At 41.8% G+C, this 14,648-nt stretch overlaps 1 protein-coding gene across 4 annotated transcripts in view; it reads right to left on the bottom strand.

Annotated features, from left to right (window-relative positions):
* Window positions 1–14,648, bottom strand: part of FEZ1 (fasciculation and elongation protein zeta 1) — a 493,775-nt gene that overhangs the window by 454,109 nt on the left and 25,018 nt on the right. For all 4 annotated transcript variants that reach the window (XM_085646026.1, XM_085646027.1, XM_085646028.1 and 1 more), the window contains exon 2: window positions 2,494–2,845. In XM_085646026.1, the coding sequence (XP_085502152.1) occupies window positions 2,494–2,801 (308 nt within the window). In that variant the 5' untranslated portion in view covers window positions 2,802–2,845. The remainder of the gene's footprint in view (window positions 1–2,493; window positions 2,846–14,648) is intronic.

The following is a 14,648-nucleotide window of genomic DNA, read 5'->3' as shown; positions in this document are numbered from 1 at the left end:
GGCGCCCCTGTGTAAGTATGTGTGAGAGTGTGAGTGTGTGTGTATACGAAGGCAGGACTGTCTCGCAACGTAAGCCAAGAAAGTGAAGGGGATGTGGATGTAATGCGCCCAATAAACATATTTAAACAAACAGGGGTAACCCTATAACCCAAGGAACCTGGGCTTTATCAAAAAAATATGAACAATGGTTCCAAAAGGGAAGCAATTATTTACATTTGAAAGAAATCAAACTTCACAAAACACAGCATTAGTAGATCAAAAAGATTAATCAATATTAAACAATGAATAGTATTTGCAAAAAACACAATAGTTTATTTTTTGAGATTCATTTGAGTATCAACTCATTTATCAATTCATTGGAATATGGACGAAAAATGAAGAAGGCTGTATATACAATAATATTTACAAAAAAGCGACGCAGTGACAAAGTGAATAAGGTGACTAAGTGTAGTAGTGAAAATGCAAGTATTTACAATATATATACGTAATTATCAATAAAACACACAAAAAAAAAAAAACACAAAAATTTTTTTTGCAGAGAATCACAAAAAACGTCCTCAGTTTAATTATGAATAAAGAATAAACCTTGTAAGGCACATGTCCTAATTATTTTATAGTATGTACAAGGAATTCCAATTGATACGGGACTGTAGAACCGTCTGACGGACGTTTTTTGTGATTCTCTGCAAAAAAATATTTTTTGTGTGTTTTATTGATAATTACGTATATATATTGTAAATACTTGCATTTTCACTACTACACTTAGTCACCTTATTCACTTTGTCACTGCGTCGCTTTTTTGTAAATATTATTGTATATACAGCCTTCTTCATTTTTCGTCCATATTCCAATGAATTGATAAATGAGTTGATACTCAAATGAATCTCAAAAAATAAACTATTGTGTTTTTTGCAAATACTATTCATTGTTTAATATTGATTAATCTTTTTGATCTACTAATGCTGTGTTTTGTGAAGTTTGATTTCTTTCAAATGTAAATAATTGCTTCCCTTTTGGAACCATTGTTCATATTTTTTTTTTTTTTTCAATAAACATATTTAGCCTGGCGGCTGAGTCTGAGGTCCCATGATATTTGGGTTTGGAGGGCCCTCCGTGTGCCTTGGGGGTGGGTCCCTGTGGTTCTGATGGGCTGCCAGCATGTTCTTGAACTGAGGACCAGTTTTGAAACCCTGGCACAGTAGATTTTAATGGGCCAATAACACCAACAGTCTTACCTAGGGCCAGATGTACGACCCTACCAATTTGAGAGTCGCAAATTGCGTCATTTTGCAAATCGCAATTTGCGACTCACAAATTGGAATGTACAACAGTACGTCAGACACTGTTAGCGAATCCTAATGGGGTCAAAATTGCATGTCTCATTAATATTCATGAGGCAGGTGCAATTTGCGACCCCATTAGGAATGGCTAGCACTCCCAGGGATGGTGACCTGCTGGAGTCAGCAGACCGCGATGTCTGTGACTGCTTTTTTAAATAAAGCAGTTTTTTTAAAACGCAGCACGTTTTCCTCACAGGAAAACGGGCTACATTTAAAAAAAAAAGAAACATTTTTTAAGGGCAGGCAATGGTCCCTGGGACCACTGGCTGCTCTTACAAAATATTTTCGTATCCATTCACAAAGGAGAAGGGGTCCCCTGGGGATCTCTTCCCGTTTGCGAGTGGCTTACCACCTACTTGAAGTAGGTTGTAAATTGCGAGTGTTTTGCAGCTGCAAATGCGGTCGCTAAACAATGGTACATTCCATTGTGACTGGCTATTAGGAAGGGACACCCCTTCCTAATAGAGAGAGTTGCAAAGGCTATTTTGCAAGTCACTGACTCGAAAAATAGTGTTTGTACATGCCAGGACCCTTTCTTGCGGTCACAAACGGGCCGATTTCCCATTTGCAACTGCAAGAAAACAGTCATACACCTGGCCCCTAGTTCCTAATTGGAAAGCTATATCAGATGTAGTCCTGGGTTGTTAGCTAGGGTTCTCCAGCCTGCCTTCTGGCTGGGTGGAATGGCAGTGGCTGCTGGTCATGGTGCAAATGCTGACATAGGGTGCCTTTATGTGGTCAACCTGTTCCCTTGGACTTGTCCTACAACCAGGAGCCTAGATTAAATATTACCTCCACCCTTGGCTGTGATAGTTAACCCACTTTTCCTTTCTCTTCGCTGACAGTGTTGTATTCATCACCAGCTGATTAGACTCCACAATGTTAATTTTCAGACTTTAAAAAGATGTTGGCTATGGGAACGTGAACTTTCGATCTTTTACCTTTTTTTGCAAATACTGCACTCGTTTTAAAGCATTGCTGTTTGCTAATTATAACATTTAAATGCAGTATATATTCTTACTTTCAAAGGCCTAAAACATGTGCATGAATTTATGAAGATTTAATAATAATAATGTAACATATTTCTTTTGAAATTAAAGTCCAAAGACCTTAGGATGCTTTGTAACTCTCCATAATCTAAAATAATCCTTACTCTTCATCTCTGAGGTCCTCCTCATCTTCCTGGATATGCAGGTGGTTCTTCACTGGTGCCAGGTTCTCAGTTTTAGCATTGTAATTCCGAAAGCAAACATTTAGCTTCTCATCAAATTCATTGACCAAATCCTCCATGGATTTGAAGCTGATGATTTCGGAGCTGAAATTCTCCAGCTCAGAGAGGGACGCGTCTTCCATAAGGTAAGGCGCTGTTCCATAGATACTCCTGGATTTTTCTTCCCTGTCCTCAGAGTAAGACCTCAAATCTTCAAACTCTTCATCAAGGCAGACCAGTGGGGCCTCCATATTGGCCACCTACTGCAAGGTCTAGATCCTCTGAATCAGCTTACCTGAAAAGTAGAAAAAGAAAATTTTAAAGCCACTATTCATGAATGCGCTCTTATTAGTGATATTCACAAATAACTTGAGTATTAGCATAGAAAGATTCTCTGCGTACAGCTCCAAAGAGGCTTAACGACAGACAACCAATCAATTTTGTATTTTAGAGTTGCCTATGAGTCATTTCTTGCCTTTTCTTGCTTTGGAACATTTACTTCCTGTTCTTTTGAAGACATACACAAAAATGTGACTCCAGTGTGCGTGTTTAAACTATAAAGATGTTTGCAAATGTCTGTAATCTCCGGAATACTATAATGAATCCTTTGTGAACAACTGAAAAAACAGAATCTACCATTTGGACGCATGCAAATGGCATGTTAATGGTTTCCCACCCTCCCAATGTTTGTGAGCATGAGCTTAAAATAAAACACAAAAACAGCACAGTGTGAGAAGCAATGCTGCATGACACATAAGTGTGTGGAACTTGGGTCCGTCATCTCAGGCACATCACTCCCCAGTCTGTCATACAGGCTCGGGAGGGATCACAAAACAAGCATTTGCAATGCAATAGGTCTCGCATTTGAAAAAGTTTAAGCTATTAGCATTGTTCATGACAATGCCTTTTTTATCTATTTTATAAAACAAACACATAAAAAATGCCATTATCATTTACAATGCCAATAGCTAGTGTTGCATTATTATTAGCAATGCCAACTGCTCACACTTTTATAAAGCGAGATCTATTGCATTGCAAATGCTTGTTTGTACTATGTACCTTCCTTCTCCAAAGTTACATTGATCAGTATGCAATGTTGTAACATTTCTTCTGCAAATTTACGTCATCCTCACACAGGATTTTAACTGTTTTTGTTCATTGTTTTCATAAGGGAAGAGGATGTGTTGTACTTACATTTCCTGCTGCTCAGCTAGGATGCATGTGTGTATGTATGGAATGTTGGAATGCCTGATGACTGTGTGGAAAGTTGGTGTGCCTGGTGGACCGGAGGAACGACAGTTAGAGAGAGTGGGCTGAGCAGCAAAGATGCCGCTCCTGGTGGGGCCATTAACCAACTTATCTACTTGTAACTACCATCCTGTAACTTACCAATAAACCTCTACTTTGGTTTACCTTGTGACTACAATCCATCATTTCAACACAACAGCTTTTTTCTGACCAAACCTGTGAACGCCATGATGGCGCATTCAGCAAGGTGTCTTAAGACCCTGTGGGCTCAGTGCACGGTATGTAGGTCACTTGTCCCTGTGACTGAGCATATCCCAAGAGTAGACGCTTGTAGCGAGACAATGCTCAGACTCATCACAACCACACTCATAGAAGCGAAAATCATCACCTGACACTTTTCATTGTTGCACGTATCTCATCGTATGAAAAACGTGTTGCTCTCAACACCACCCGAGGTCCCACCATAAGCCTCCCACACACGATTATTTTAAAGCTCTTTTTTACAGAAGCTGTCTGTGGAGGCCAGCCCCAACTGGATGGTGATCAGTTATGGTTAGAGGGAGATCGGGCGTTAATTGTTCCAGGCCGTTCCGGGGCGAAAGGCAGAGGTAACCCTAAAAGTAAGAAGGGTGACATGTGCGCTTGACTTTTTAAGGAGTTGAGGAAAGTAGCCAGTAGATCAATAAGGAAGGAAAACGGAGACCTCGCCTTAATAAAACCTAAATAAATGTCTGAAGGGAGAGAAATAAATACAAAAAAGACAAAGGATCTGGGCATTTTGGGGTGGGGAGGTAAAAGACAGCGTAACTGAGGAAGTACTGTGGGGGTGGGGGGAAGCGCAGAGGAAGCTGTAAGCCACAAAGAAAGATGAAGAAGAGGGCTTTATAAAAGGGAGCCCGGGAGTTAGTTGGGTAAATGCAGACCCTAAGAAATCAGGAGACGGGTCCTTTAACGAAGGGAATTTCAACCCAAGATACAGAGCGGGGAAGGACGTAGAGGCCATTGGTGGGAAGGGAGGGGCAGGGTTTGTCACAGATCGAGTACGGTAAAAATGTCGAATTTGGAGAGGGGAGTAAGGGAAAGAGTGAGCGGTTAGCTTCAGAAAGGGGAGTCTTGGAAAAGAAGGCCAGCAGAGGGAAGGGACGGGAAATAGGACCTTTAATAAAGACCATGTTGAGCAGTCAAGAATGGGAGAAGTAAGCTTCAGAAAGGCATGTGAGAGTAAGGGTCCAGGAGGGCGAAAATACACTTCTATTAGAGGAAATGGAAGCCTCAAAGAGGGAGAGAAAATGAGACGAGAGGGAAAGGTTAGTCTCACAGAGAGAGGCCATAATAAGAGGCAGGCACCGCTGAGATGCCGTGGAGACGGGAAGTGATGGAGCTGGTACATAGCGGAGAGAGAGATGGGGCAGCGATTCCCAAAAAGGAAAAGGGTGTTTCGGAAAACCAGGAAAGGTGTTAAGAATAAGGGCGAGATAATTAATGTGGGTGGCATGTCTCAAAGGAAGTAGGGATGGGGTCTCAGATATAACAATATGAAGCCGTCTTCACAAAGAGTGGAGCGAGGTCTGGAAAAGTGAAACGACAGAGGGTTAGAGATGAGCCGGTGAGGCATATTTCATAATGGGAGGCGTGGGCTTCAGTGAAGAGAGACAGGAGCCTCAAAGGCAGGGCCGGAGAGAAAAGACATTGGTAGACATTAAAAGGAGGGAGATGTGAGCCTCAGAGAGAGGCAACGTGGGGAATCCTTAAGGAGGGATAGGGTGGGGAGCTCTAGAAAGGCCACGAAAGGATCATGCAAAGGAAGGGAGAAGAGTTTCGCAGGACCCGCTAGAGGAGCGGTTAAAACTGGGCCTCTGGTGAACGGGAGAGGAACAATGAACACGAGTCTTGTTGTCAGTGGAACGAGGAGGGCAGAGTGGGGGGTGCAAGGAAGAGCAAAAAGAAGGGGAGCAATTAAACTGGGCAAGTGGGAAGGATGAAAGGCGAGAATAGTAGGTACCATACATGACAAGTGGCCCATGCCATTCGTGATATTTTCAGTCAATCGTGGCGGTTAGCTACTAGCACGTTGCATTTTGGGAGTTGTCGTTTTTACACTGTACGGCCCGGCCAAAAACCCGGGGCCTGCAGAGGCGCGAAGTCTCTAGGAAATGTTATTGTTGGACTGGGACTGAAAGAGCGCTGTGATGTGAGAACACCGTATAGGTGATTACAGAGCAACGGCGAAACTGAAAATGGCGCCCCACCTTTCAACATGTTGTGAGGCTAAATCCCCGACTCTGGCCACTCCTACCCTTCAGGGCCCGAAGAGGCGTACCTTACTCAGCTAGGAACCAGCAACAACGAGTCGGAACGGCAACATAAGAAGAGGGACAGTAACAGGGAGACCGTGGGAGAGGAAGATGGTGAAAGGGATCGACTGATGAAAGTAAATTATGGGATCGGTGTAGGGAAAGGAGGACCAGTGCAAGAGGAAACAAGCGGCCCTGCGGCCGCGAAAGTGAAAGTAATCACAGTCAAGTGCGGCGCGCGCCCGCGCACATGCACTGTAGCTCTAGGCTGGCCTGTTAGCACTTTTTGGAGCCCTCTCAATAAGTCTCGACAGACCAGCGCATTTTCTGGGTCAGGCGAGACCTAAAAATGCCTTTATGACGCTCAACCCTGCCATGATCAGAGGCAGCGATAAAAAGTACACCCGGGCCTCACTAAGCTCTCTGTCAGAAAGTAAAGAGAAGGTTGTCCAAACCTCTGCACTGTAGCTCTAGGCTGGCCTGGTAGCACTTTTTGGAGCCCTCTCAATAAGTCTTGCCAGACCAGCGCATGCGCTGGGTCAGGCGAGACCTAAAAAGGCCTTTATGACGCTCAACCCTGCCATGATCAGAGGCAGCGATAAAAAGTACACCCGGGCCTCACTAAGCTCTGTGTCAGAAAGTAAAGAGAAGGTTGTCCAAACCTCTTTCTGAATGTCTTCTCCTGCCCTGCACACCGGTGGCGAGTTACAGGCCTCCCAGGCCTTGATTAAAGGCCAGTGTAGTATTGTATAGAATAGTACACTATTGAATATGGAATGCAAGGTTTTGGTATTCTAATTATGGTTGGGTTAGAATGTTAAGGGGATTCGGCAGAGTATGGATGATGTTTAGGCATATCTCTGATTTACCGTTGTGGTTGTTCTTTAATAAAGATGCTTGGATCTTACAAAAGGAGTATGGAGTGATTACTACAGAGTTTGGCGATGAGCTAGAATGACCCCCTGAACCCACGGCATTGGAGTGGTTGCTCCTTTGTGCGGGCCCACGGTTTTGGAGTATTCTGACTTTCTTCCTGTTAAAAAACATTTTGAATTACCAGTTCTACAAGTGCATCTAGGTACGTATACCTTGTCTCTTTGGATTGACAGCCATAAGTAGTCTTATGTTCAACGGCTTAGCGGCTGTTTCATAGGAAGTCTTCGGCATTGTTTAAGTATTAATGCGCGCCGCCCTTTGAACGTCTCCTGCATTGTTTAATGCGCTACCGTGCACCTCGGAAAGCAAACGTCATTTTGGCTGCTTTTGATAGTGTCACGTCAATGCGCAGGTCACACTACGTGACCTTTACGTGCTGCCATCTAGCAAGATGTCTCAGAGGGTTTACTTGAGAACTTACCTCGCAACAGCATCTTAAGAGTGCATCTTTTCCATCAAAGGAGATTAAGGTACACCGTTTCCTATATTATTTTACTTGGGTTATGACGGGATCATTTTACAAACAGTTCTCTTAAAAATATTTAGTATATTTTGAACTGCTCCGTGTTATTTCTTGGATCATTACTGACCGGATCATTTTACTCACAAGTCTCCTCAACATAGTTAGCACATTGTTTAACTGCTCTGTTCTGTGTATTTAGGCATTATGACTGATTCTACATCTGTAAAAAGTAAAAATTAGGTACCCTAAAGGATTTTCTATCAATGCCTGGATAACCTGTAATTAAATGGATAGAGTGGAAGGACTACTTTCTTAACTATATTGCAACTCTAGAGGATAATGCTTTATAAAAAAATTAAAATCTCTTACAAAGTTGGTCGCTTCTACCTTTGTCTATAGTAGGTCGAGTCTCCCTAGTAAAAATGTCTATTCTTCCCTTGCTGATATTTCTGTTTCTAAATCATCCTTTACAAATACCAATCTCATATTTTAACGAATTGGATAAAGATATCAGTGAGTTTGTATGGGCAAAAAAAACCCTTGGATCAAGCTATCTATTTTACAATTAGATGTAGAGCGGGGGGCTTGCACTACCTCACTTATGTACTTATTATCAAGCTGCGCTAGTTTACTAACTCAGCGAGTGGCCCCTTCCTCGCAATTTGATAATTTTTTTATTACGTTTCATGCTAATAGAAAGTGCAATTGAGTTACCAGCATTTTTGCACAGTACGAAATTACCTAAAAAGGCAAGATATAAGGTTGTGAATATAATTGTAAATCGCATGCAGCAGTTCGATAAAACCTACTATATTCCAACATGCCACGCATACCCCTCTCTCTAAGACTGTGAGCTATGGAGTGTTCAGCTTTCACAAAAGGGACTGCGGTCCTATAACGATCCAGGCTTTCGTAAGTTAGGTGATTTCTATAATGGTACTAATCTGATAGCGTCATTTGTAATGCAATTCGAACCGAAAAGTCGTGATCTTTGGTTAAGCTTTAGGCAGATAACATGCTTTCTTGCAAACAAGTACAAACTAATTAATGAGAGGGAAAGAATAATCCTAAAAGCAGCCTTTAAATTGAATCTAAGTGGTGTTGGAAATTGGTATCGGCTATTGCGCCAGGGTACGAATAAGTGACTTGTTGAGGCTATGCTTCTTAAAATTGCACAGGAAACTAGTTGTTAGTTTAACAATCAGGAATGACAACAAGTGTGTGAGTTCTGGAATAGGGTTCTGAAGGCGGCCTACATAAAAAAAAAATGTCCTTTCTTTCATAAATGGTTTCCATCAATCCCGAATGAATGTTTTAGATGCAATTTGGCACGGGCAGGTGACTGGATACATATATTTTTTACATGTCCTAGACTACAACACTTCTGGGAGGAGGTGTTAGGTTTATTTGTGACTGTATCCTACCCTCAATGTCGCTGGCCCTATTTGGCTTCTCTCACTCAGTCAGTTACCAAAATACAGGCAATATTTTGTTTTCATAGCCATAGCGGTAGCCAGATTCTTGGTGTTGCAAAACTGGAGATCACAGAGGGTGCCCACAATGGGACGGTGGCATCCTAAGTTGGACTGGACCTACCTATTTGAAGAGGCTTACGCGAAAAGGGTAGGGGCACTTCGCAGATTCAGGGTGACTTGGGAGGGCTATGTTCTGGTCACACATGCAAACGACAATGTGTACAGCAGGCTATTCTTTGTGTAATGAAAAGTGAGGGTTTAATTTATAAAGAGTCTGTTTTTACTATTAAGTCGATGCTAATCTGCAACAATATACTTTTTTTATCTGTATTTTAGGTGATTATTGTCTTGTTATATAGAATGCTGGTTATATATTATGTAAAATAGAAGATGAATTTAGGCTATTTATTGTCTAATGAAATGTGAGATTAGGTATTATGTAAAATTGTATTTTTTTTCTTACCATGATTATATGTCTGCTTTTCACGCTAAATAAAACAAAATAAAAAGAAACATAGTAAGCACATTTTTTAACTGCTCCATTCTGTGTATTTAGGCATTATGACTGATTCTACATCTTTAAAGTAGAATTTAGGTACACCGAAGGATTTTCTATCAATGCCTGGATAACCTGTAATTAAATGGATAGAGTGGAAAGACTATTTTCTTAACTATGTTGCAACTCTAGAGGATAATGGTAATTAGTTATCCATTTTGAAAATGCTATTCTTGACTTGGATGATCATTTTCCACCAACTGTATGTACTGCAGTTATGAGGCATGCATTATTTCAAAGGAAATAAGAGAAATTGGAAAATATTGAAGATTATGTATGATCTTTGAAAAAATAGCAGCTACTTGTCATTTTGGTAATTTGCATGACCAATTAATTTGAGATCATATTGTTATGTATGCTAAAAACAAAATCATACAAGAGAGATTATGGGTAGAAGGAGAATTCAGTCTAAAGGAAATAATAGCAATGGTTAAGAATTATCAGAACGCTGCCTGAAAGCTACTTTACCTCAAGATCATAAGGATTACCATAATTCAGTTGAAAAGATTTCAGAAGGGAAAAGTCGCAACCAACAATAAGCATTGTCATAGACAATAGGTCTCGCCTTTGGGACCTTATAAGTGTTTAGCCATGCAAAAGTTGATGTTGTTGCACCAAGGATATTGTGCTGGATAACCAAACACTTATAAGGTCCGAAAGGTGAGACCTATTGGCTATGCCAATGCTTGTTCATTTAAGACTCTTATTGCTGATGCCTAACCTACAGCACTCTATACATGCCAGCCTTATGTGGTCTACATAAAATTTTAAAAATGAATTGATTTTTGAAAGGAAGGGGTGTATGGGTGTGCAATGAATGCTTCCTGGCTATTGGTTAGTGCATTCCTGCTGAAATTGACTTCTGCTTAATGGAAAAATGCCAGACATTGGTGTTTTGAACTGTTCTACAAAGCTGCATGCTGAGTGGCCTGGTCCATTACTTTTGTGATTGGTTAGTTTGACGCCAGAGAATTAGAGAGATTGTGAAGATGTTGGGAAAACGCACAAACTTTTTTTTTGTTGTTAAAATGGTGTAGGGATTAATAGTTATTCAATCTTAAGTATTTTAAGTCTGGTTGTGCATGTGGCCTTTGTTCAATAAAAAGATCCTTCTGTGGGAGGCAGCAGAAGTGAAATCAAACTTGACCCAAAGCTGAAATGCAGAATAGTATAAAGAAGCATTTAAAATAAGAGTCAGATCATGGACGTGTGCAGGAACACGCCCCTTGTGCTTAACAAGGGTTTCTTCCGAAAGAAAAGACTAGGTTGTGTTCTTGGATCTTGTCCTTGCCTCACTGTAGTTATCATTTAGTAATCAGTTACTCCTGAACAAACAGTTTCTGTGTATGCAACTTTGGAGTCTCCATTCAATCAAGCATTTGTAGAACGCACTACTCACCCGCGACGGTCTCAAGGCGCTGAGGGGGGGGGGAGGGGGAGGAACTGATACTGCTCAAACAGCCAGGTCTTGAGAAGTCTCCTTAAGGTCAGCAGGTCCTGGGTCTGTCGCAGGTGGATGGGGAGGGTGTGCCATGTCTAGACTGCGAGGTGGGAGAAAGATCTGCCGCCGGTGGATACGTGGGACGTTGGCAAGGTAGAGGTCAGCAGAGCGAACCTGGCGGTTGGTTGTGTAGAAGGTGAGTCATCTGTTGAGGTATGCTGGTCTGGCATCGTGGAGTGCTTTGTGAGCGTGGATGAGGAGTTTGAAAGTGATGCTCTTGTTGACGGAGAGCCAGTGCAGGTTTCTCAGGTGGGCAGTGATGTTGCTGTGGTGGGGGATGTCGAGGACGAGGCATGCGGAGGCGTTCTGTATACGTTGAAGTCTTTTCTGGAGTTTGGCCGTGATTCCTGCGTAGAGGGCGTTGCCGTAGTCCAGCCTGCTGGTGATGAGGACCTGGGTAACCGTCTTTCTGGTTTCGGTGGGGATTCATCTGTAGATCTTGCGGAGCATGCGGAAGCAGGAGGAGGAGATGGCGTTGACTTGCTGGGTCACTGACATTGATGAGTCCAGGATGAACTCCAGGTTGCGTGCGTGGTCAGTGGGTGTCAGTGCAGCTCCTAGCGAGTCTCCATTGAGGTTGTTTTAAGGTAAACAAAGCAAACACAAGGAGATGATGGACGGAGCACTGAAACTTTTCAGACACCCATCCCCAGTCACAGATCTGGGTTGAATTCATCATCGTTCTTTAGCTCACTTCACCACCCCAGTTTAGGCCCAGCTATATGCAAATCAGTCTTGATCCTGTGCCTCCTTGGAACAATCCAGTCCAAACTGCCAAGCCAGGTCTTCCCGTGGACAATCAAAATGTGGACATTGCAACCGAAAGTTCCTTTTAAATGTGCACGTTCCCATGCCAGCCACAAAATGCCTGTTCAAAATCACAGGATAGCACCCCAGGGAGCGGACAGCAGTTTAGTTAAATATAGCATTGACCGGCCGTGAAAGTAACGCGGCCGCAAAAGTGAAAGTGATCGCGATCGCAGGGACGTGCTCTGTGGTGGGGGAGGGGCGGTGCGAGGCACTTGGGAGAGCAAGCGAAAGGAAAGGGTGCCTTGAGGAACGCGCGTAACCGCAAGCTTGAGGCCAGGAAAAGCGTGTGGTAGGACTTTCAAAAACCCAGTTACAAAATGTCTCGCCAAGGCAGTGCATGCGCTGGCTCAGGCGAGACCTAAAAAGTTTTGCGTTATGATCAGGAGTCTCAAAGAAGAGAAACAATCAAATGAAATACCAATTTTCAAGATAATGTATAAATGTGGTGTATTATCGTTGTGGAAGCAATTTGCATTCTGCAAAGTTTGGAAAATGTCCATTTTGCCAGAGTATGTAGGAAAAGGTTGAAATAAAAGAATAGTGTAACGTATTACAGAATCAGACATGGATTGGTCATCAGAAGAGGATTCATAGGATTTGAGTGGATAAAGTATACCGAAGTAAAGTGTGGTACTTAATTTCAAGAACAAAGAAGGTGGAATTAACAAACCGTTGTGTTGGGTATCTTTTGGAGGGGTCGAGTTGCAAGTAGCTGCTGACTCGGGATCTCTGTACACTATTGTTGCTCAATCAGTGTGGGAAAAGGGATTTTTACCGGTTATAGAACAAGTTCTTGAAATTCCTGATACTGGTCTTGGAAGCTATTCTGGAGATAAAATTGACATGTTAGACTTTAGACAAATAGGGCCTCATTTATACGTTTTTGACAGAGGACAGAGCCGCAGGCCTTCCTTGCCCGACAGCAAAAGAAAAGGATAGGAATGCGCTGTATCTATCTAATACGGATTATTCGTGTCATTTTCCCTTGCGCTGGAGCACAATGGGCTGCCGTGCGCCAATGCAGGCACCGTGGTGCAAGGTTGCCTGCGTTGCAGGGATGATTGTTTTTATGCAGGAAGGGAAACCTTCCTGCAAACAAACAATCACAAGAGGTATTTTCTCTTTCTATGTGTGCAGCAGAACGCAGCAAACACATAAAAAGGAAAAGCGAGGAGGAATAAAGATATTTCTCCTCGTTGTGCCTCCCCTGGGGAGGCATACGTTTTAGGGCCCTGCCTCAGAGTTACGATTTCTCATAAAGCATTAAGCCAAAAATAGTGGCTTAGTGCTGCCTGGTAAATTTGGAGCAGGCTCCTACGCCACCAGAACATCACAGAACGTGACGCACCAGCAGTGCATGGGGCTTAGAAAAAAAGCCCTCTAGTATTTCAGAATTGACGTGCCATTTGTAAATTAAATATAGCCACAGAGGGTTAATCTGTGCTGCTGTGAAAAGACAAGAGAGCTTTGGATATAATCCTTATCTGAACAGTCCAGAAAAAGTATTAGTTGCATGTGATAGTGAAACAACAATAGAGTGGGTTTTAAAACATTTTAAACCTGTTTTTTTCTGGAAAAGTTGGAAAGTTGAAAGGCTTTACACATAAGATATGAGTGAAAGCTAATGCTGTACCCAAACTTCATCAAGTACACAATATACCTCTCATTGTGAGAAATGAGGAAAAGAAGGAGCATGAAAAATTACAAGACACCAATATTATTGAGCCCATTGAAGTATAAGAATGGATATCTCAATTAGTGGTAGCTAGTCTAGCAAATGGAAAAGTACATTTGTGTGTGGATTTAAGATACTTGAATAACAATATTATTGTTGATCAGTTACGGTTGCCAAGAATTGACTAAATGTTATCCATACTAGAAATGCTAAGTGGTTTTCTACACTTGACCTTTCCTCCGCATATCACCAGATTTCTTTGCATCATTCCTGTAGATGTCTCACTGCATTCTTTACTCCATTTGGATGTTTCCAATTTCACTGGATGCCGTTTGGTTTGGCATCCGCGGCTGCAGTCTTTCCAAGACTTAACGCAGAGTCATTTGGTGATATGCCAGATGTGACATTTTTTCAGGATGATATTCTGATAATGGGGAGTAAAAAGAGAGTACCTGACACAAATTTGAAAAGTGTATTGAAAATTCTGGAAGAAAAAGGTTTAACAGAAGAAATCGCAAAATGTAAATTTGCAGAAAGGAAAGTGATGTATTTAGGACATGAAAATAGGGATTAAGATATTAGACCAAAAGAGAAACTTATTGAGGCAATAGTAAAAGCTTACTCACCTCAAAACAATGACGATTGTTGATCTTTTTTGGGCCTAACAGATTTTTACTCACAATTTGCAGAAAATCATCCGAGTAAAACCCATGTTATGCATGTACTTCTAAAGTAAATAATAAGATTGAATGGTCAGCAGTATGTCAGGGGGCATTTGAACACATAAAATCTGCAATCAGTAAGACTCAAACTTTACAAACTTTTAATCCTTCTGCTAACATGATAGTAACCGCTGACACCAACGCAAAAAAATGATTGTGGTGAAGGAGTAGTTATTGCAGTTGTGTTTTGTTGATTGTCTCCATCAGAAGAAAAGTATTCTGTAATTGAAAGGGAAAAAGTAATGAGTCTATGGGATCTAGAGCATTTTCAGAAATGTTTGTGGGGATCATTGTTTACTTTAAGATCTGACCACGAAATTGTTAACGACTAAGGTTTATTGAGAGCTTCTTTCAGGGTTTGCCAGAATGTCTATGAGTTTACAAGATTTTTTGTATGATGTACATGTATGTTCCTGGG

Source organism: Triturus cristatus, chromosome 3_1 (assembly GCF_964204655.1).
Source record: "Triturus cristatus chromosome 3_1, aTriCri1.1, whole genome shotgun sequence".
Lineage (NCBI taxonomy): Eukaryota > Metazoa > Chordata > Amphibia > Caudata > Salamandridae > Triturus > Triturus cristatus.
The sequence above is the reverse complement of the archived record's forward strand: the minus strand, read 5'-3'. Positions and strand labels throughout refer to the sequence as shown.